The sequence below is a fragment of the Somniosus microcephalus genome, unplaced genomic scaffold, assembly GCF_052327205.1.
Source record: "Somniosus microcephalus isolate GS21.2 unplaced genomic scaffold, FLI_Smic_1.0 scaffold840, whole genome shotgun sequence".
Taxonomy (NCBI): Eukaryota; Metazoa; Chordata; class Chondrichthyes; order Squaliformes; family Somniosidae; genus Somniosus; species Somniosus microcephalus.
In genome coordinates, this window is record NW_028226027.1 from 1 (window position 1) to 22985 (window position 22985).

General features: G+C 48.8%; 1 protein-coding gene and 1 long non-coding RNA gene across 4 annotated transcripts; one reads left to right on the forward strand and one right to left on the reverse strand.

The window, feature by feature from the left end:
• Positions 1-300: 300 nt before the first annotated feature.
• LOC147081054 (uncharacterized) lies at positions 301-9514 on the forward strand. Of its 2 annotated transcripts, none has more exons than XR_015076878.1 (3): positions 301-387; positions 5751-5973; positions 9170-9514. It is a non-coding gene; the product is annotated as an uncharacterized LOC147081054 (long non-coding RNA). The 2 variants fall into 2 exon arrangements; XR_015076879.1 differs by having other exon boundaries at positions 306-387; positions 5713-5973.
• LOC147081055 (E3 ubiquitin/ISG15 ligase TRIM25-like) lies at positions 320-22263 on the reverse strand. Of its 2 annotated transcripts, XM_085980983.1 has the most exons (4): positions 21650-22222; positions 11470-11565; positions 1824-2054; positions 320-1298 (listed from the first exon to the last, which is right to left on the reverse strand). In XM_085980983.1, exons 1-4 carry the CDS (start codon positions 22205-22207, stop codon positions 1272-1274), a joined length of 912 nt encoding a protein of 303 aa, XP_085837109.1. In that variant the 5' UTR covers positions 22208-22222; the 3' UTR covers positions 320-1271. The 2 variants fall into 2 exon arrangements, with proteins under 2 accessions (XP_085837109.1, XP_085837108.1); XM_085980982.1 differs by having other exon boundaries at positions 320-2054; positions 21650-22263.
• Between the last annotated feature and the right edge of the window lie 722 nt (positions 22264-22985).

Consider the following 22985-nt stretch of genomic DNA (forward strand, 5'->3'; position numbering starts at 1 on the left):
CTGGGAAATCTCAGCACCCACTCATTTCTCTGTTAGTGGATAGAATGAGCCACTCACAACACATTTTACTGTCACCCTGACACTGGGACCTGCCCCTCTCCTCATTCTCCATGGGCTGGTTGACAGAACAAGCCAATCACACAGCACTTACTGACCCAATGGAATAAAGCTGTCACTGACACACATGGAGCCTTTAGGAAGCCTCGGTTAGATACAGGTCACTGCAGCTTTAACTCTCTCTCACTTCCTGTCTAACAGGTTCCTGAGAAGCTCGACACACCGATGGAACAGCTCATGTCACTCAACAACAACAACAACGTGCTTTCATATCGTGCCTTTAATGTAGTAAAACATCCCAAGGCACTTTACAGGAGCTTGGTCAAAGAGGTAGGTTTTAAGGAGCATCTTAAAGGAGAAGAGAGAGGTAGAGAGGCGGAGAGGTTTAGGGAGGGAATTCCAGAGCTTGGGGACCAGGCAGCTGAAGGGGCGGCGGCCAATGGTGGGGCGAAGGAAATCGGGGATGTACAAGATGCCAGAATTGGAGGAACGCAGAGATCTCAAAGGGCTGTAGGGCTGGAGGAGGTTAGAGAGATAGGGAGGGGCGAAGCCATGGAGGGATTTGTAACACAAGGATGAGAATTTTAAATTCAAGGTGTTGCTGAACCAGTGGTCAATGTAGGTCAGCGAGCACAGGGGTGATGGGTGAACAGGACTTGGTGCGAGTTAGGATACAGGAAGAGTTTTGGATGAGCTGAAGTTTATGGAGGTTGGAAGATGGGAGGCCGGCCAGGAGAACATTGGAATAGTCAGCTCAGGGTCACACAGGACACTGAGGTTACAAACAGTCTGGTTCAGCCTCAGACAGTGAGCAGGGAGGGGGGATGGAATTGGTGGCCAGGGAACGGAGTTTGTGGTGGGGACTAAAAGACAATGGCTTCAATCTTCCCAATGTTTCATTGGAGGAAATTTTGGCTCATCGAAGACTGGATCTCGGACAGGCAGCGTAACCAGACAGATGCAGTGGAGGGGTGGAGAGAGGTGGTGGTGAGGTAGAGCTGGGAGTCCTCAGTGGACATGTAGAATCTCCCATTTCCCACAGGCTGCCTGAGCCAATAACCCCTCAAACCCCAGTTACACATCACTCAATATTCCCACCATTTGAAAGCTCCTTATCTGGGAAGGTTTCCAAGCCGTGATTCTACTTTCACTCTTCTCCCAGATACAGCTGAAGGTTCCCTATCAGCAGCAGCTACTGTATGACTGAGAGGAACTTACCTGGAAAGGAGCTGCTTCGAGTTCTGTGAATAAAGAGAGGAGATCAAATCAGTCAATGAACAAACCAACACCCAATGGACCCAAACCGTGAATTTGGGATTGAGAGTAAAGAGTTCAGTGTGGGACAGTAGGTGGGGCCAGTCACAGGAATGGGGAATAATCCCACATTTCACTGCACTCCATCCTGGGGCAGCACCAACACTCCGAGGGCAGGGCTGAGGGGCACCAACACTCCGAGGGCAGGGCGGAGGGGGCACCAACACTCCGAGGGCAGGGCTGAGGGGCACCAACACTCCGAGGGCAGGGCTGAGGGGCACCAACACTCCGAGGGCAGGGCTGAGGGGGCACCAACACTCCGAGGGCAGGGCTGAGGGGCACCAACACTCCGAGGGCAGGGCGGAGGGGGCACCAACACTCCGAGGGCAGGGCGGAGGGGGCAGCACCAATGCTCGGTCCCACCAACAATCTTCAAACAATTCAGCCCTCACACCAGCCTCACACAAACGCCCCATTCCCCAGCCATGGCCCTGTTTATATTGAAGATGTACCTGAATAAAGGAGAGAGGGTCCCTCTGTACCAGACTCTGGGTTTCTCCATCTATTAATGAAATCTGTTCCATCCTCTTGTTTAATGCTTCAGAACAGCTTCTAATCTGAGAGAGAGCTCGGAGCCCCTCCTCATCGATCAGTTTCAGTGCGTATTCTTCATCTTCTTCCAGCTGTCTCCTCCATTCAGAGAAGCTCTTCGATAGCTTTCCTTTCAGCTCATTGATTCGTGTCTGAAACCCAAACCAACTCTCATTACAAACGTCCCTTCCACACAGCTGTTACCCTGAGCACACGGCACTCTCCAGGGACGGGACAGTTTGTTTAGATCACAACTCGATCACCCGTTAAAGATAGACAAGCAGTGGAGGGTGTCTACTGGGAGAGAAAACAGAGTTTAACCAGAGTTGCCTTGAGCCTTCTTAAAAAAAACCTGCAAAGGAGTTAACCCTTTCCACTGACAGCTGTTTAAGTTCACCAAGCAGCAACTTTAGTGTTGCTGAATTAAATTTAAAGATATTGGACATTATTAAATTTGAGTTTCTTAATTTTAAGTTAATATTTCCCCACAGTGAATGAAGGAAAATTATGATTTGATAAATTAACCCCTTGGGTTCTTAAGCAGAGCCACAATGGATTCTCTGCTTTCTTTTGTTATATGGAAGTCACCTTGTAAACTAATTGTAGCACTTCTGTCTCTAATGATAAAACTCTGTGTAAACCACCTAGCCTGGGAATCACTGGTTTCTGAAATTGGAGTTAAGATAAATTGATAGAAATGAAATTTAACACTGACAAAACTGGTCAGTTCAACAGTACTGCTTTTTGGATTTTGGGATAATTTTGAAATGACAAAATGGACCCAGGCACTATATATTGGGTTACTTTCGGGAAAATAAAAGATCCTCTAAATTAATGATAAATAAAAAGTGTTAATAAATTGGACCAAGTGAGAACGTGTGATCTATGCTTTCTCTCTTAAATATTGTACTGGACAGTAAAGTTCCTCCAGGGCTGATGAATGAGATATGAATGGTAATTAATGGGATGTGTACAATGGAGAGAGGAAGTGATTGAGGGTGTAAGATAGAAGCAGGAAAATTACACCACCAAATGAGAATGTTCCTAGCTTTCTATTGAAAGGCAGAAAAGTGTAAAGAGTAGTAAACTGACAGCTTTCTCTCGGAGACATTAGTGTCCCTGCATTGACACATACTCCACCGAGAAACTATATAATTAATGAAACAATCAGAATAGAGTTAAACACACTGGTACCTGTTAGAGGAATTGAAATTGAAGTTTAAGTAAAGAGATACATGGAATTTGGATTGGACGGCTGAGGGCGTCTTTGGGCTTGTGTGTTCCCAATTTCCAGAGGTAAGGGCTAGACACAAACAGGATTGTGGGAGGGTCGATATGACACCCTTCATAATCAAGAGGGAAACCCACAAACCACATAAACAATATCCTACTTAATACTGGATGGTTAAGAGCAGTATCAGATAGCCGAAGAGCAGCGTGGGAAGCCATACTTATCCCAAAGGATAAGTCCGTACAGATTGTTAAAGACGGTGGATTAAACCCTGTGGGTGGCATATTAACGGAAGGAGAAGAACATCAGTGTGAACTAGTGGTAGAGGATGAGGAAAGTTGTGGGGTAAAAGATAGCCCACTTGAAGGGGAATGTGAAGTAATGCTTGTCGATGGTTCTAGGAAATTTAGAAGTGGTACACCCCATACGGGATGGGCAGTCGTGAGGAAAGATGGTCGGGTGGTCCGACAAGGGGCTCTGGAAGGAGGGGACTCCGCCCAGGTAGCGGAACTGGTAGCTCTTATCGAAGCATTATGGGCTTGTCAAACGAAACGAGTGAATATTTACACCGATAGTCAGTACGCGTTCGGCGTAGTCCATGATTATATGGCCTCATGGGATCGAAGTGGGTTTGTAACATCCTCAGGGGGGTCACATTATACATGAAGTGCTAGTAAAGGCACTGCTGGAGGCTGCAGGGCTCCCACTGGAGGGAGCAGTAGTCAAGGTAAAAGCACATCAGAAGGGGGGCGATTGGATACAGAAAGGAAACGAATGGGCTGATATGGCAGCTAAAGAGGCCGCCGAAAATATGCCCCCTTCTCCGGCCCCGGTGGCAGCTTGCGCCATCGGACAAGACAAAGTAAATATGGTGCAACGGCCCAAAGATATGTCAAAGGGAGAGAGAGAGGTTTGGGAGAGGCACGGGGCAAAGGAAGATGTTACTGGGGTATGGGAGAGTCACGGGGCAAAGGAAGATATGACTGAGGTATGGAAGAGCCATGGACAAAGGAAGATGTGACTGGGGTATGGGAGAGTCACGGGGCAAAGGAAGATGTGATGGGTATGGGAGAGTCACGGGGCAAAGGAAGATGTGATGGGTATGGGAGAGTCACGGGGCAAAGGAAGATGTGACTGGGGTATGGGAGTGTCACGGGGCAAAGGAAGATGTGACTGGGGTATGGGAGAGTCACGGGGCAAAGGAAGATGTGACTGGGGTATGGGAGAGTCACGGGGCAAAGGAAGTTGTGACTGGGGTATGGGAGAGTCACGGGGCAAAGGAAGATGTGACTGGGGTATGGGAGAGTCATGGGGCAAAGGAAGATGTGACTGGGGTATGGGAGAGTCACGGGGCAAAGGAAGATGTGACTGGGGTATGGGAGAGTCACGGGGCAATGGAAGATGTGACTGGGGTATGGGAGTTAGAAGGGGCAGACCAGGTGGTAGCCCCCCCGAGTGTCTCAGACAGAATTTACTAGAAATCTATCATGGGGATATACATCAGGGACGTGGCAAAGCACTGCCAGAGGTGCCTGATCTGTGCGCAGTATAACCCAGGAACGGGGATAAAGGTTCGTATGGAAATCACCCGAGACCGAAGGGACCATGGGAAAACCTACAAATCGATTTCACCGGTCCCCTTCCAAAGAGTAGGGGAAAGACCTACTGCCTGGTGATAATGGATCACTTCACTCGCTGGGTAAAGGCCTTCCCAACACGAGATTGCACCGCCGTTACGGCCGCAAGCATTTTGGCAGAGGAAGTGATACCTCGGTGGGGGGGTCCCCCTACAAATCACAGAATCACAGAATCACAGAAACCCCACAGTGCAGATAGAGGCCATTTCGGCCCATCGAGCCTGCACCGACACATATCCCACCCGATCCCCGTAACCCCACATATTTTAATCCCCCTAACACTAAGGGTCAATTTATCATAGCCAATCAACCTAACCCGCACATCTTTGCCAGGGGACCCACTTTACTGGGAGGGTCATGAAGACGGCAGGTCAGTTATTGGGGGTAAAGCAGAGGTTCCACATACCTTACCACCCTCAGAGTTCCAGAATAGTGGAGCGTATGAATAGAACCCTGAAAACGGCTACAGCAAAAGCGATTACGAGCATGAGTAAGAACTGGGTGGATGTCCTCCTGACCCCCCAACCGGACAATAGGACTGACTCCGTATGAATTAATGACTGGGAGGGCTATGAGATTACCAGAAGGGGTGATAGAAGGGTGGAGTGAAACAGGGCCACTGAGGGATAGAATGACACGGTATGTAGTGGAGCTATGTAAACAGCTTCAAGGGATGAAAGTGGAAGTAAAGCTGCAGCAAGAAGCGGCAGATCGACACGGGCGTGGGCCTGAACCCGAGTCATCGGGGCTCCCAAAAGTGGGAGACAGGGTAATGGTAAAAGGGGTGCCGTCCAAACTGGGACTGGTGCCTCGGTGGTCTGGGCCTTACACGGTCCTAATCACCAGCGATAAGTGTGTGTGTTTGGACATACAAAAGGGGGGTAAGTGGAAGCATTGGTCCCAGGTTAATCCGTATGACTCACATTCTGTTTCTACCAACAGGAAAGCTAGCAGCAGATCTCTTAATTACTTTGTTTCAGATAAACCTCTCTCACGATGGCGGCCTGGTGGACGGCCGTGATGGCGATCACCCTCCTGGCAATTACAATAGCGTGGGAGGCGCCCACCGTGCACATCGATAAAAGTACTTGATTACATCCAGGACAATACATGCAACTGCCACAGGGGGGAAAAGGGGAATGGATAAAGAAACCCAATATATGGATCACGGACCGGGTCACCGCACGTACCCATACGACCAAGGTATGGAAAATAAATCCCAAATGTAATATGGGACTTTTTTGAGGATGTAACTGGTAGAATGGATAAGGGAGAACCAGTGGATGTGGTGTATTTGGACTTTCAAAAGGCTTTCAATAAGGTCCCGCATAAGAGATTAGCATGTAAAGTTAAGGCACATGGGATTGGGGGCAAGGTACTGACTTGGATAAAGAACTGGCTGGCAGACAGGAAGCAAAGAGTTGGAATAAACGGCTCTTTTTCCGAGTGGTAGGCAGTGACTAGTGGGGTACCGCAGGGATCGGTCCTAGGACCCCAGCTATTCACAATATATATATAAATGATCTAGACGAGGGAACTAGATGTAATATCTCCAAGTTTGCAGACGACACAAAGCTGGGTGGGCGTGTGTGCTGTGAGGAGGATGCCGAGAAACTCCAGTATGATTTGGACAGGTTGGCTGGTTGGCCAGATGCAGTATAATGTGGATAAATGCAAGGTTATCCATTTTGGTGGCAAAAACAGGAAGGCAGATTATCTGAACGGCAATAGATTGGGAGAAGGGGGAGTGCAACGAGACCTGGGTGTCCTTGTGCACCAGTCGCTGAAGGTAAGCATGCAGGTGCAGTAGGCGGTTAAGAAGGCAAATGGTATGTTGGCATTCGTAGCGAGAGGGTTCGAGTACAGGAACAAGGATGTCTTGCTGCAGTTGTACAGGGCCTTGGTGAGACCACACCTCGAGTATTGTGTGCAGTTTTGGTCACCTTATCTGAGGAAGGATGTTCTTGCCATGGAGGGAGTGCAGCGAAGATTCACCAGACTGATACCTGGGATGGCAGGAATGACGTATGAGGAGAGATTGGGTCGATTAGGCTTATACTCGCTGGAGTTTAGAAGAATGAGAGGGGATCTCATTGAAACTTATAAAATTCTAACAGGACTAGACAGACTAGATGCAGGAAGGATGTTCCCGATGGCCGGGGAGTCCAGAACCAGGGGTCACAGTCTAAGGATAAGGGGTAAGCCATTTAGGACAGAGATGAGGAGGAATTTCTTCACCCAGAGAATGGTGAACCTGTGGAATTCTCCTCCACAGAAGGCAGTGGAGGACAATACATTAAATATATTCAAGAAGGAGTTCGATATATTTCTGAAGGCTAAAGGGATCAAGGGATATGGGGAGAAGGCAGGGACAGGGTACTGAGTTTGGATGATCAGCCATGATCTCATTTAATGGCGGAGCAGGCTCGAGGGTCCGAATGGCCTGTTCCTGCTCCTATCTTCTATGTTTCTATGGGACAAGGATACTGGGACACTATCTGTGGCAACAACCATGAACTGTCCGCCCCCGGTCAACCAGTCCGATTGGAACAGCCTCCCTGCCCATCACAAAGGGAAAGTTCAGTGTCCGGCGCCCCAGGCGGTTGGTCCTACGGCACCACGTAAGCAGACTCCTTCCAACTCGGTCTGGATCCGTTATCGGACCCAGAAGTGACAATTATACACAACTACAAACTAGCGTGAATACTGATGGAGAAATAACGGTCACCGGCATATAAGATGACGCCGGACTGTGACGTTGGTTATACTCCTGCTCGCTGCACGAGGGACAGCGCGGAAAAATGACGGGCGTGGTCAGCAGTACCGTCAACATTATAGCAAGGTGGACTAAATTACCCCATTCATTTGGGAACCAGGACTTGTGGGACAATATTGCCAAGAATTGTGTAGCGATGTTCTTAAGCGGTTGGGATGTACTGATATAAGATGCATTGATTTAACAACATGTGGATATCAAAAGCCATCGCAATGTCCCACCACGGTGCCACCTCCAATGGATGGCATGATCAGTGTCGGGGGTCCGAAGGCACTGTTACATGATGTAACTATGGTCACTTTAGAAGTAACCTATAACCTGAGCAGTATAGTGCTGGCGTTAGAGGCCAATGGTGGTGATCACCCAGCATTAATTACTTGGGCAAAGCATCAATTGCAGCGATTACTTAGTGATTATAAAGGACCACATAGCCCCTGAAGTAGAGGCCCCCAAGGGGCGGCAGAGACGGAAAATATTATGGGAAGTGGGGGGCTTGTTTGGAAGTGCCAACTTGGTCCTAAATTCATGGCAAATCACAGGCCTGGGTAGCTGTGCCTCCTGGGTGGTGCAGGAAAGCGCCAAGGGCCTGCGGTTCACAGCTCAGGGAACGTAGTATGCGCTTACGACAGTAGAAGTGCAGGGAACCTGGTTACAGAGAGGTATAGAGGTCCAAGGGAAAGCCGTAATGAAGGCGAGTGATTTACAGTCCAAGGGGCGAGCATGTGATATGCTGGCTTGGGACTTGATTGACAGTGTTGAATCAGACATTGAAGACATCAGGATTGTGACAGTGCCCCGGCAGGCGCAGAAGGAAGTCAGCAGTCTCAATCTGATTAACTGGGAGGATGATAGACAGGAACTCCTGGTAACCCGACCAGCAGGCGGGGGGTCCTGCAGATGCATTTAGATTTCTAATGATGATGCCACAGGGGCACAAGAATGGGACATATCAAGGGGGATGTAAAGTAGAGTCTCTGGGAGTGGTCAGAGGTGAATCGGCGTACCGGGTGGGTACCCGCGGATACGTAGCACCTGGCAAGAATGGCAACCTCCTTATGACCATGGATGAGTGCTGTACTGTGTAGATTTCAAAAAACCCAGTACAATAGCAAAATGCTGGAAGCCTGTTTGGCCCAGTGGTAGGGGCGAGGTGCAGTTGGACCTAGAAGCACAGACACACCTGTGAGTTTCAATTTAACTTTGGAAAAGACATTTACTTTGGACAATGAGCGTCTCGATAGGTGATTTAACGGTGAATAGGTGATTTAACTTTGGACATTGAGACTTCGTGTTTTAATGGGTTTCAATGGATCTTCAATGGATAAGACAACAATGCCAATTTCGCTGGAACAATGGACTTCCTGGCCTCAATGAAAAACCCTTTAACCTTGGGTAAAACACATCAGCAGTAAGACTAAATCACATCAAATATGTACCACAGGGAGGGGGAGACAAGATAAGGAATTGTCTTCCATCCCCCAGCCCTGTACGTGTCCTGTGGTTTGGATTACTGGGTGTGGATTGGAATACAAGAGTTGGGGGAAGGCCCAGACTCGAAAAGGCGGGACGGAAGAAATGTAAGAAGGAACCACACACAGCTCTCTCTCTCTCTCTTTCACTCAGAAGCTCTCGGAAGCTCTCTCTCTCGGAAGCTAGCTCTGACTACAGCGACTGCCAGGTGTAAGAAGGAAGGGAAGACAGTCATCTCCAGCTCCCAGCCTGCAATCGACGTCGGCCACGACCAGCCGGACAGGTGATTGTAAATATCAGTTGACTCTACAAGGGGTTTGCGCTGTGTAGGCAGCTGCAGTCAGATAAAGGAGGACGGGGACAGGTCATCTCCGATCCAGGCCTACAATCCACACCGGTAACGACCGGCCGGATGGGTGATTGTAAGTTTCAGCCGAATCTCAACAGGTTTTTGTCTGTGTTTTGTTGGTTTTAATAAACTAACAGTTTTGGGTTGAATCTAAACCTTTGTGTCATCTACGTTTTTGTTCCTGTAAAACCCAGAGTCAAAGAATCCTTGTAAGGATGAGGAAACCAAACACCTTACAAATGAGTCAGAGCACTACATCATGTGTACCTGTAACACCCTGAAACCGATAGATGAGGACTCAGCAGTGGTGGTGATGGGAGAGCCTCTGGAAGGTGCCTTTAGGGCGATTCAGGCATCTCCAACTCAGTGGTGTTCTCTGAGCGAGGAGAAGAACTACCTCTATGGAGGATTGGTTTGTGCAAATAATCATACGTTTTGCCTTCAAGTTTCAGACTCTCTCACCTTGGGAGATTTCCATCTCCCAGGCAGAACCCTCGCCGGCCTGGTCTTCAGCTCATGGTGGGATGACGAGTTGAGTGTGGATGATACACCAGGGAGGGCCGCTAGGGTGGCGGTGGAACAGTCCTTGATTGCCACAATGGAATACATTGCATGAAGTAAACAGGCCCTCACGGGGAAGAATGGAAGTGGACTTGGCCAAAAGCACGGCTAGAAGGCTGGCAGCTGAGTTTAGCAGAATGAGAGGGGATCTCATTGAAACGTATAAAATTCTGACAGGGCTCGACAGACTGGATACAGGGAAGATGTTTCCCCTGCCTGGAGGGTCGAGAACGAGGGGTCACAGGGGTCAGGATACGGGGTAGGACATTTAGGACTGAGACGAGGAGAAATTTTTTCCCCTCAGAGGGTGGTGAACCTGTGGAATTCTCTACCACAGAAGGCTGTGGAGGCCAAGTCACTGAATATATTTAAGAAGAAGATATATAGATTTCTAGACACAAAATGCATCAAGGGGTATGTGGAGAGAGCGGGAACATGGTACTGAGATAGAGGATCAGCCGTAATCATATTGAATGGCGAAGCAGGCTCGAAGGACCGAATGGCCTACTCCTGCTCCTATGTTTCTATGTAGGCTTTGCAGTTATGGAAGATTTCAGGATTGTTATACGGCACTTGCAAAGCCACGTGGGTGCAGTCGATGGCATCCTGCACCATGGGGAAGCCCCTATCCTGGCAAAGCCACATGCGTCCTCGTCCTTCTTCTCTCTGCTCAGTGAGAGGACAACGTAGTCCCTTCTCCTGGTGTAGAGAGCCTCAGTGACCTCCCGGATTCAGCGAAGGACGGCGAGCTGTGAGATGTTAGCTATGTCTCCTGCTGTAGACTGGAAGGATCTGCTGGCGAAGAAATTGAGGGCCACGGTGACCTTGACTGTCACTGGGAGAGCCGTGTTCACCCTGCTCTCAGGCTGCAGGTCTGGTTACAGGAGGTGGCAGAGTTCTGTGACCACCTCCTTGGTGAAGTGTAGCCTCCTGATACACTGCTCCTCGCTTAAATGGACATAAGAGGAGTGCTCTGGGAAGACCCTAGGTGGGGAAGACCCTAGGTGGGTAAGGCCCCCTGTTGAGAACCCTCATTGCCCTCCTCCTCCTCCCTCTGCGCACATCTTCTCCTCTTCGCTTCCACCATTCCCTCTCCCAAAGATACTTGAGCGCGAGGCCCCCGTGACTGTGAGCAGAAGCATTTAAATAATAATGACGGCATTCTCCACTTGCAGCAACTTCAGTCACACATAGGCCAGACCAGGTAAGGACAACTGATTTCCTTCCCTAAAGGATATTAGTGAACCAGATGGGTTTTTACGACAATCTGATAGTTTCATGGTTACCAATACTGATAACAGCTTTTTATTTAATTAACAGAATTTAAATTCCCAAGCTGCCGTGGTAGGATTTGAACTCACTTCTCTGGATCATTAGTCCAGGTCTTTGGATTACTAGCCCAGTGACATTACCACTACGCTACCATTCCCAGTTGGGACTCAGCCCAACAGAACCAACCTGGTTTGGAAGGCCTGTTTCTGATGTGCTCATTGACTCAGTGGGGAGAGAAACCCTTTCGAAATCCAGTTCCACTTTTCCCTACCTTTATTTCAGCTTCTGATCTCCCCAAGTCTCGCTCTTTGCTGGAACAATTCTGCTGGACTCGCCGAAGCTTCTCGATTTCTCTCTCCAATTCTTCCTGTAAAGTTCATTGGAAAGTGTTTAAATTAACAACCTGCATTTATATCGCGATTTTAACGCAGCAAAACATCCCAAGGTGCTTCACAGGAGCGTAATCTGACAAAAATTGACACTGAGCCAAAGGAGGAGACATTAGGACAGGTGAGAAAATGCTGGGTTAAAGAGGGAGGTTTCGAGGAACGTCTTAAAGGAGGAGAGGGAGAGGCGAAGAGGGTTGGGGAGGAAATTCCAGAGCTCAAGGCCTAGACTGATGAAGGTGGGGCTGCCAATGGTGGGGCAAAGGAAGGTGGGGATGTAGAAGAGGCCAGATTTGGAGGAACAGAGAGTTTTCTGAGTGGGATTGGCTGGAGGAGATTACGGAGATAGGGGCGGGTGAGGCCACGGAGGGATTTGAACACAAGGGTGAACATTTTGAAAACAGGGTGTTGCCGGACCAGGAGCTAATGCAGGTCAGTGAGCACAGGGCTGATGGGAGAACGGGACTTGGTGCGAGCTAGGATACGGGCAGCAGAGTTTAAGATGAGCTTTAGTTTATGGAGGGTGCAAGGTAGGAGGCCGGTCAGAGAGCTTTGGAATAGTCGAGTCTGGAGGTAACAAAAGCCTGAATGAGGGTGTCAGTAGCTGATGGGCTGAGGCGGGGCGGAGACGGGTGATATTACAGAGGTGGAAGTAGGAGGTCCTCGTGATGCTGAGGATCAGGGGTCGGAAGCTAAGCTCAGGGTCAAATCGCCCACCGAGATTGCGATAAGTCTGGTTCTGGCTGAGACAGTGGCCAGGGAGGGGGATGGAATCGATGGCTAGAGAACAGAGTTTGTGGCCGGGACCGAAGACATTCGCTTCGATCTTCCCAATATTTAGTTGGAGGAATTTCTGCTCATCCAGTACTGGATGTCGGAGAAGCAGCGTGACAAATCAAAGCCAGTGGAGGGGTCGATAAAGGTGGTGGTGAGGTAGAGCTGGGAGTCGTCAGTGTACATGTGGAACCTGACGTTGTGACTTTTAGATGATGTCGCCGAGGGGCAGCATGTAGATGAGAAATAGGAGGGGGTCAAGGATAGATCCATGGGGGACTCCAGAGGTAACGGTGCGGGAGCGGGAGGAGAAGCCATTGTAGGAGATTCTGTGGCTATGACTGGATAGGTAAGAGTGGAACCAGGTGAGGGCAGTCCCACCCAGCTGGACAACAGAGGACAGGCGTTGGAGGAGGGTGGTGTGACACCGTGTCAAAGGCTGCAGACAGGTCGAGAAGGATGAGGAGGGATCGTGCACCAGGGTCATCGTCACACAGGATGTAATTTGGGACCTTTTAGTCGGGCTGTTTAAATACTGTGGGAGAGGCAGAAACCGGATTGGAGAGGTTCAAACATGGAGTTGCTGGAAAGAGAGGCACAGATTTGGGAGGCAACAACATGTACAAATACTTTGGAGAGGAAAGGGAGGTTATGATGGAGCGGTAGTTTGCAAGGACCAAGGGGTCAAGGTGAGTTTCTTTGAGGAGTGGGGCGATGATGGCAGATTTGAAAGGGAGCGGAAGAGTACCTGAGGAGAGAGAGAGAGCCATTAAAAAATCAATCCAAATAGAAATCCCAATTAGCATTTGGCTCAAAATTTTTAAATCAGTAATTGAACCAATTGCACTCTATGGCAGTGAGGTGTGGGGACCGCTAACACAACAAGAATTTGCAAAATGGGACAAACACCCAATTGAGATCCTACATGCAGAATTCTGTAAAAGTATCCTCCGGACTCAAAGGAAAACCGTAAACAATGCATGCAGGGCAGAACTAGGCCAATATCCATTAATAATCACTATCCAAAAAAGAGCCACCAAATTTTGGAAACACCTAGAAATGAGCAACCCCCAATGTTATCATTACAAAGCCCTGAAATGCCAAGAGAGGACCATAAAGAAGAATACCCTCAGTCAACTAGTCCTGGGACTCAGTGAAGTAACTACTAACACTACTAACAATAACCAGCCCCAGGACAGTGACAGCGTAACACAAAGAATTCGACCCAACACAATCGTCGCTAAGCAAAAGGAAAAATATCTGTCATATTGGGCAGAAACAACAAAAACCCAAAGCAAACTCAATTGCTACTTGGCCCTAAACAGATGATACAACATGGCTGATTACCTGACCATGGTAAAGGATAGCAAACTGAGAAAAACCTTGGCAATGTACAGACTTAGTGAACATAGCCTGGCAATCGAAAAAGGTAGACACAGGCAGACCCGGCTACCAAGAGAGGACAGGATATGCTCTCACTGCAGTCAGGGAGTGGTGGAGACAGAGATGCACTTCCTCACAGCTTGTAGAAAATATCAGGGCATAAGGGAGAATTTCTACCCAAAATTCACAAAAATATGCCCGGAATTCAGAAATTTGAATGACGACCAAAAACTCCCATACCTACGAGGGGAAGAGAGAAATTGTGTAACCTTAGCGGCACACTATGTTACAGCTTGCCATAAACAGAGGGACAACCACTAAATATAAGAGTATATGCAAATTATATGAATGTATATTTACACACTCAGGGATATATCTGTTTATACACTGTATGGATAGATCTGTATTTTTGTGTCCAACCATGAATGTTTTTCGATGCTTTGGCAACATACGATGTACCTTGTCATCATCATGCCAATAAAGCAATTTGAATTGAATTGAATTGAGAGCCATTTGCACTATCAGTGAGCATGGGAGCCAGGAAGGGAGGTTGGGTGGTCTGTAGTTTAGTGGGAAGAGGTTCAAGAGAGCAGAAGGAGGGTCTCATGGACAAGATGAGCACGGAATGGGCATGAGGGGAGAGAGGAGAGAAATTAGGGAGAGATGAGAGTTCAGGGCAAGAGCAGGGGCAACCTTGGGGATGGTTTGGTTTGGTGGGCTGGGGGAAAGGAGAGAAGTGGCAGAGGGAGCTGAACGATGGCCTCAATCTTGCTGACAAAGAAGTCCCTGAGCTTGTGTCACTTGTTGGAGGTGAGGGAGGTGGGGCAGAGGAGAGGGGTTTCAGGAGACTGTTGGTGGTGGAGACAAGAAGCGGGGAAGGTGCCTCCTTCCGGTTTAACGGCGGCGGGTTGGGTCTGGGCCGAGTAACCCGCTCAGGAGAGGCGGGCCGGTAATTATAATATTTAAATGAGGCTCCATGCCTCAGATTTTGGCAGCGATTGGATTTAACGGCTGCGGGCCATGTATCCCGGGGCTCGGGAATCCCCACAGCTGAAGGGAGGCGGGAGCTGCCAGATCCAGCAGGCACTGCGTGTGGGCCTGGAGGAGGAGGAGAGCTTCCCCCGAACCCCCAAACAAACCTGCCGCAAACTGTCCCCCACCCGTGATCTTCAGACCCCCCCCTCACCATCGCCCCCCAAAATCTCACTCCCGCAAACTGTCCCCACCCGTGATCTTCAGACCACCCCCTCACCATCGCCCCCCAAAATCTCACTCCCGCCCTCTCTCTCTCTCCCCCGCCTTCTCTCTCTCATCTCTCTCCCCTGCCTTCTCTCTCTCCCCCGCCATCTCTCTCCCCCGCCATCTCTCTCTCTTCTCCACCCACAATCTCTCCGCTGTGCTCCGAGCCCACCCCACAAGCCCTGATCTTTGATTCCCTGTCCCCAGCGTTCCCCGGGCTCCTGCCTTGTCCCACAGGATTTCCCGCCCGGCAGTGCTCAGCCTCTCCGTGTGGCTCCGCTGCCGGGAGGGAAACAGAGTCAAACAATTCTAATGAAGTTCTGCTGTTAAATTCGGCCGGACCCCCGTGTTCCCGGAATTTCCGTGTTTCCTGGTCACTGACAGGCCCCCTGCTCCCTCCCTGCCTTCCCGTGAATCTCGGGGCCTCGGTGTCTGGGCCCTGAGCAGAAATATTGCCTTCTGTGTCTCTCAGTAAAGAGGCTCGTGCCCTGTATAAACTGAGTGAGCTCACACACACCGGCTTCTTTTCACAGTGACACACCGTGTGCTGCATTTTCACACCGACTCAGCTCCTCCATTTCCAGCAATCAGCCGCGGGGAAAGGGAGACAGACTCAGACACACCAGCATTTCTCAAACAGCAATTCCCTCTTGTTGTGAGGAACAGTTTCTCCACCCAGCCCCTGAGTCTCCCCCTGTGGGTGTCCCTCACTCCCCCACCGGTGATGGTCCTCTCCCTGCTGCTCAGAGGGCAGAATCCCCCAGCGTTACACAGGGCCACTGTTAAGTCTGTGTGTTCCAGTTATATTTAAGGTCAATTACTGACACAGACTACAAGAATAACTTTCAATAGGTCTTTACTATTCGGAGGTTAGGGCTGTACTACCCAGCAAATTACTACACAGCACTTATATACCGGTGTGGTCACCACCGGTATTACCGTATACAGCAGCCAGAGAAAGTAGTACATCTCTTAAGGTGGAACAGGTTTAAGTTCTCTTAAGGTGGAACAAGTTACATACACCACAATCCTCCCTTTTTAGCTTAACAGTTATATCCCCATTTAACATAACATAATAACATATATACATATACAACTTCATGTAGAAACAGTTCAAAGGTTCAGTCTCTCAGGAGGCCTCCTGATTCGAGTTGGATAACGCCTTTCAGGGGTCTCTGATTCTTGTTGCTGAGGTGACTCCTCTAGTTGGTCTTTTATGTCTTGGACATCATCATCAGGTACATTCACTGCCGAGGTAGATGCTTCAGGTTCACTAACTTCTTCCACGGTTGTCTCTGTCGTAACCATGGGTTCGACCCTTGTTCTCGATTCTACCAGTTGGTCAGCATGACGCCGTATTACATTTTTACCAACATCTACCGTGTACATCAGGGGTCCTTGTCTGGCCCGAATTGTTCCGGATTGCCATTTCTCGTTTCCATAGTCCCTGGCCAACACTGGTTGTCCTACCTCGAAACTCCGAGTGGTCTTGTTATTTATATGCTGGAACTGTTTGTTTTCAACTTCCCTCCGCACATTTGGTTTTAACAAGTCCAACCTGGACCGCAACCTCCTGTTATAAAACATCATGGCAGGACTTTGGTTTGTCACTGCGTGAGCGGCGTTTCGATATGCCAGTAGAAACTTGTCCACCTTATGTTGTAGTGGAATCTGATCTTCGCTCATGGCCTTTATTGCCTTTTTGAATGTTTGTACAAATCTCTCGGCCAACCCATTTGTAGCCGGATGATATGGGGCATATCATCCCATTCTTCTTTAAGAATTTTTGGAATTCTTCTGACACGAACTGTGGTCCGTTGTCGGAACATATTTGTTCTGGCAATCCGTTCCTTGCGAATATCGTCCTTAACATCGCAATTGTCTTTTCTGAAGTAGTGGTAGTCATCTTGATCACTTCTGGCCATTTAGAATGTGCGTCCACCGCAATTAGAAACATGGAGTCCATGAATGGACCAGCAAAGTCAATATGTACGCGTTGCCATGGGGCTGAAGGCCATTCCCATGGGTGCAACGGTGCAATCGGAGGTGCATTTTGCACTTTTTGGCACCCTGAGCAGCTTTTCGTCAGCTCCTCTATCTGTTGGTCGATACCCGGCCACCACACACAAGCCCTAGCAAGGCTTTTCATCTTGACTCCCCCCAGATGACCTTCATGCAGTTCCTTTAGAACTCTTTCCCTTAACTTAGGAGGAATAATCACTCTCGTTCCATACATCAATGTTCCTTGACAGACGGACAGCTGGTCTCGTCTTGCCGAGAATGCCGGTAACAGAGAATCACCATGTGCTGGCCATCCCTTCACTGTCACCTCGTAGACTCGGGACAGTGTCGGGTCGTTCCTGGTTTCTCTTTCAATACTTGCATTGGTGACTGGTAAACACTCGATGATGGTCGAGTGAAATAACTCAACAGGGTCAACCTTCGTTGTCTCCTCTTCTTCAGGTAGTGGCAGGCGCGACAGCCCATCAGCATTACCATGCTGCTTTGTACTTTTGAATTCTATCTGATATTGATGTGCCCCTAGGAAAAGGGACCATCTCTGGAGTCTCTGTGCTGTCATCACCGACACACCCTTCTTAGGGTTAAAAATGGATACCAACGGCTGATGGTCTGTCAGAAGCGTAAACTTTTGGCCCTGCAGGTAATGATTAAACTTCTTTACTCCCCACACAAGGCTGAGAGCCTCCCTATCTATCTGAGCATAGTTGCGCTCAGCGGAGGTCAATGATCTGGATGCGAATGCGACTGGCCTCTCCGTGCCATTTGGCAACTTGTGTGAGAGTACTGCCCCAATACCATATGGAGAAGCATCACAAGCCAAACGAATAGGCAGTGTTGGGTTGAAGTGAGCCAACACTTCCTCTGAGGTTATCAATTCCTTGCTTTTGCGAAAGGCCTTCTTACAGTCCTCGCTCCACTCCCATGGTACTCCCTTCTGCAAAAGAGCGTTCAGCGGGTGCAGTACCGTGGATAAATTTGGCAGAAACTTATGGTAATAGTTAATCAATCCTAGGAACGACCTCAACTGAGATACATTAACTGGAGCGGGAGCCTTCACAACCGCTTCGATCTTGTCAGGAGACTTATGAAGTCCCTCCTGGTCAATGTCATGGCCACAGTACGAGATCCGCTTCTGAAAGAACTCACATTTCTGCCGATTAACTCGAAGTCCATATTCTTTCAATCTGATGAGCACCAGTTCCAAATTTGCGAGGTGTTCCTCGTCACCATCTCCTGTAATCAGAATATCGTCCAGGTAACATTGTGTGCCTGGAATTCCCTGTAATACCTGCTCCATGGCCCTCTGCCAAATTGCTGGAGCCGATGCCACTCCAAAAACCAGTCTATTATACCGGTACAAGCCTCTATGCGTGTTGATCGTGAGGTACTGGCGTGACTCTTCCTCAACTTCCATCTGTAAGTACGCCTGCGCCAGGTCTATCTTGGTGAAGTGTTTCCCGCCCGACAATGAAGCGAAGATATCCTCAATCCGCGGAAGCGGATACTGCACCGTGTGAAGCACCGGATTAACAATGATCTTGAAATCTCCACAGATGCGAACCTTCCCTGGTTCTCCCGGCTTGTTGCTCGAAGGACGTTTCATCACGGGAACAATGGGCGTAGCCCACTCACTCCAGTCTACCTTAGACAGTACTCCTGAACGTTCTAGCGCTTCCAGCTCCGCTTCCACAGCAGGTCGTATCGCATAGGGTACCGGTCTGGCTTTGAAAAATTTTGGTTGTGCATGTTCTTCAATCTTGATGTTTGCCGTAATTCCTCTCAGTGTTCCCAGTCCCTGCTGGAACACCTCTTTAGCATCGTCCAATATTCTGGACAATCGTTTAGGTTTGACATCTGTTTCCCTGGCATCTACCGTTAGTGCTTTTAAGGAATGCCAGTCCATATTCATTTTCCTAATCCACTCCCGTCCCAGTAGTGGTGGACCTCCTTCAGGTAGCACATATAAGTCCATTCCTCGGCTTTCTTTGCCCTTGTGGACCACCTTTACCTCTATCTTTCCGATGGGGTATACTCTTTGCCCCATGTATGTTTTCAATACAATCTCCGTATCCCGTAGGGGAATATGTTGGAATAACCTTTTGTAATCTTTCTTATTCATGACCGTCAATGCCGATCCAGTGTCCAATTCCATCTTCACTTGGACTCCTGCTATCTGAAGTGTGACCCAAATTGTCTGGAGGTCTGCTTCCTTACCAACGTTGTGTACTCTTAAGCTACCCAGTTCATTACTGCTGGCATCTGAATCTGACTTCTGTTCGTTCGAACTGTTCTCTGTCATCTTGTGTACCTTTCTGTACTTTCCCTGCGGTGACTTTTTGTTGCTGGTCTTCTCTCCTGACTGGCATACTTTAGCTATGTGACCAAGCCTGCCACATTTTCTGCATTCCTTATTTTTGAACCAGCACTGGTTCTGATCGTGCGTTGTCTTTCCACAACGATAACATTTTACTGTACCTAAGACCATTTGATTTGTGCTGAGTTCCGGTGACCGTAGCTGCATTACCGCCGTGCCTCTCACTGCGGCTTCGTGCGATGCTGCCATAGCGACAGCTTTATCAAGCGTCAGCTCATTCTCCTCAAGCAGTCGCTTTTGTGTCTCTTCTTTTAACAATCCACACACAAATTTATCTCTTAGCGCATCTGTTAGTCCTGTTCCAAACTGACAGTACTTTGCTAGCTTATGCAATTCAATTAAAAATTCAGCATTGCTTTCATCTTTCAGTTGCTTTCTACTGTAAAATTTAAATCGTTCCGCTAGCATCAGCGGCGTGGGGCTTAAATGATTTTTCAGGACGGCAACAATATCCACGAAAGTCTTATCTGCCGGTTTCTCTGGTGATAGAAGGTGTTTCAATTGCCCGTATGTCTTCGCACCCATTAAGTTTAATAAGGTTAGTGCTTTCTCCCCATCTGGTATCTTATTTGCTCTACAATAAACTTCTATGCGTTCTACATACGTGGTCCAATCTTCGATGTCACTATCAAAAGTATTAATGTTCCCATGTTTAGGCATCTTTGCAATTGTTTTTTTCCAAAATGGCGGCTTCCCGCGCTTGGCGGTCTTTCGCGCGCTCGTCTTCTTCACCCGCTGGCTGCAATGGCGATTGCTGTGCTGCTGCCGGTCTCACCTCCCCAGTGGTTAACAACTCCCCCGACGCTGCTTCTACTCCACCGCGGTTCCCGTGGGCATTCGCGCTTCCCTGCCATCGCGCCTCGCAGCCCTTCTTGCAGCCCGGTTATGTGCACCCGCTGCGTTCGAATTCACCGCGGCTCTCGCGCCTTCAGCTGCCCCAGTCGCTGCGCCTTTCGGCCCGAATGCGGCCCGGCCCTTTTCACCGGCCGCGGTCGATTTCACCGCCCTCTTTCCGCCGTCTTCCCTCCCCTTCGCTACAGCCAACGCGGCCGACTTTCGCTGATTGGCTTACCCACCACCGTGGTAGAAGGAAGATAGCTGTCTGCTGCTGATGGGGGCTTCGAGTTCAGAATTTCTCTTCTTCACTCTGGGTCCTCGATGCCTCCCGCGCGACGTGCTGTTCAGCAGGATGATGAGGGTGGATGCCTCTTCTCGACGCCCGTTCTGAGGACGAAGCTGCCGTGGATGTAAACTGCCGCAGGGTAAGATCGGACTCGTCGCCACTGTTAAGTCTGTGTGTTCCAGTTATATTTAAGGTCAATTACTGACACAGACTACAAGAATAACTTTCAATAGGTCTTTACTATTCGGAGGTTAGGGCTGTACTACCCAGCAAATTACTACACAGCACTTATATACCGGTGTGGTCACCACCGGTATTACCGTATACAGCAGCCAGAGAAAGTAGTACATCTCTTAAGGTGGAACAGGTTTAAGTTCTCTTAAGGTGGAACAAGTTACATACACCACAGCCACAACATGCTCTGCTCTCAAGCCCTATGCCATGGAGTGCCAGTTCTCACAGGTGCCCACACAGTGAATTACTGAGCTCTACAGAGCCCTCCCCAGGAGGGGCTGAGTGTGGGTGACGGGCAGTCACCCGGGGCCACTCTGACACCCCTCCCAGTGCCCACCCTGCTCTCTCAGACAGACTGTAAGAGAAAGGAGAGGGAGTAAATCTGACTGACAGAAAACAAGCACCCAGACCCAGGGCAACAAAAAATACTGGGCTACATCAGCACTGTCTGCAATCTGATCCAATTAGTGTTGGTCATTAACAGAAACGCTGTCTACGGAGGTCACGATCCATCATCAAAGACCCTGCTCACCCCAGCCACAGTCTGTTCGCCCTCCTGCCATCTGGGAGACGCTACAGATGCATTCGCACCCGTACGACCAGATTTAGGAACAGCTTCTTTCCCAGGGCTGTCATCCTACTGAACTCCACAAACAAACTCTAAAGCCTGCACATCTGCCAATGCACTTTATTATGGTTATGTTATGTTAATATACTACAAGCCAAATATACTACAAGCCAAATGTATGTTGAATGTTTAAATGTCTCAATCCAAATGTACACTCTCGGGAGCCGCAAGCCTACATTTCGTTGTACTGCACTTGTGCACTAACAATGACAATAAAAGTTGATTTGATTTGATTTGATTTGAAAACTCTCGCTCACTGTATTTAATATCGGAAATTGTGTCACTCACCTTAATTGCAGTTTGTGCCTGATCTAGGCTCAGCAGTTTGTGGGATTGATGTTTCCCTGTTATACAGGATCCACACACACACTCTGCATCATCTTTACAGTAGAACTCAAGGAATTTCTTATGTTCAAGACACTTACTGCCTGTAGTATTGGTCAAAGGCTCGATTAGGGTGTGATCTTTGTAGGCCTCTTTCAGTAAATGTGGCTTTAAATGAAGGGAGCAAAAAGATGTTTCACATTTCAGACACGTCTTCACAGCTGGGGTTGGATTCTCGATGCAGTATTCACACATGACACGGGCTGAATCAGCAGCAGGCTGTGAGCGGTTGTATTTTTCCACTATATTACACAGCGTGAAGTTTCTCTCCAGACTGGGCCTGGGGTTGAATTTCCGGCGACACTGAGGACACTCAACCCCTCCTGGGCCTGCTGTCTGGGCCCAAACTCCCTCAATACATTTCAAACAGAAACTGTGCTGACAGGCTAATGCCACAGGGTCCTGGTACACGTGGAGACACACAGCACAGGTTAATTCAGCCTCTAAAGCTCCGGGCTCCATTGTTACAGCACCTGAAGAGTTTTCACACAGCACCGGAGGGAGCGAGGAGCCAGAGCAGGAAGTGAAATTCTTATAAACACTGGGTGCAGGGAGTGACAATGTTAGTTTCACTTTCATGACTCACTTTGTCTGAAGATTAACCCTTTCAGGCCTGCAGTAGCAGTTCAGAACCAAAATCAGAGAAACAAGATTGCAATTTTACAATATGGAGCCAGAATACAGCAAGCTGGGCCCAGGAAACACAGACCCAAAACCATACAACTCAGATCAGACCCAAAATAGTTCAACAAACAAATTAAAACTGATATAAAGAGGAAAAATAACCTTTACAAACCCTGCAGAGAGGAAGGGGAAGGAGCTCTCTGGGAGGAATAGAAAAATATACAGAAGAAGTTAAAGGTTCATCAGAGGGGCAAAGAGAGATGGGAAAAAGCAAAGCAGCAGAGGCTACAAGTCTCAGTAAACTCAACACGAAACATGTCCAACCAACGCAGAGCTACAACAACAAAGACAAAATAATGTTGGACTAAAAATCCTAAACAGGAGAATCCAGTCAGAGGAACTCAGGATCAAACTGTACAGGCACTGGTCAGTCCCACCTCGAGGACTGTGTCCAGTTCTGGTCAGTCCCACCTCGAGTACTGTGTCCAGTTCTGGTCAGTCCCACCTCGAGTACTGTGTCCAGCTCTGATCAGTCCCACCTCGAGTACTGTGTCCAGTTCTGGTCAGTCCCACCTCGAGTACTGTGTCCAGTTCTGGTCAGTCCCACCTCGAGTAC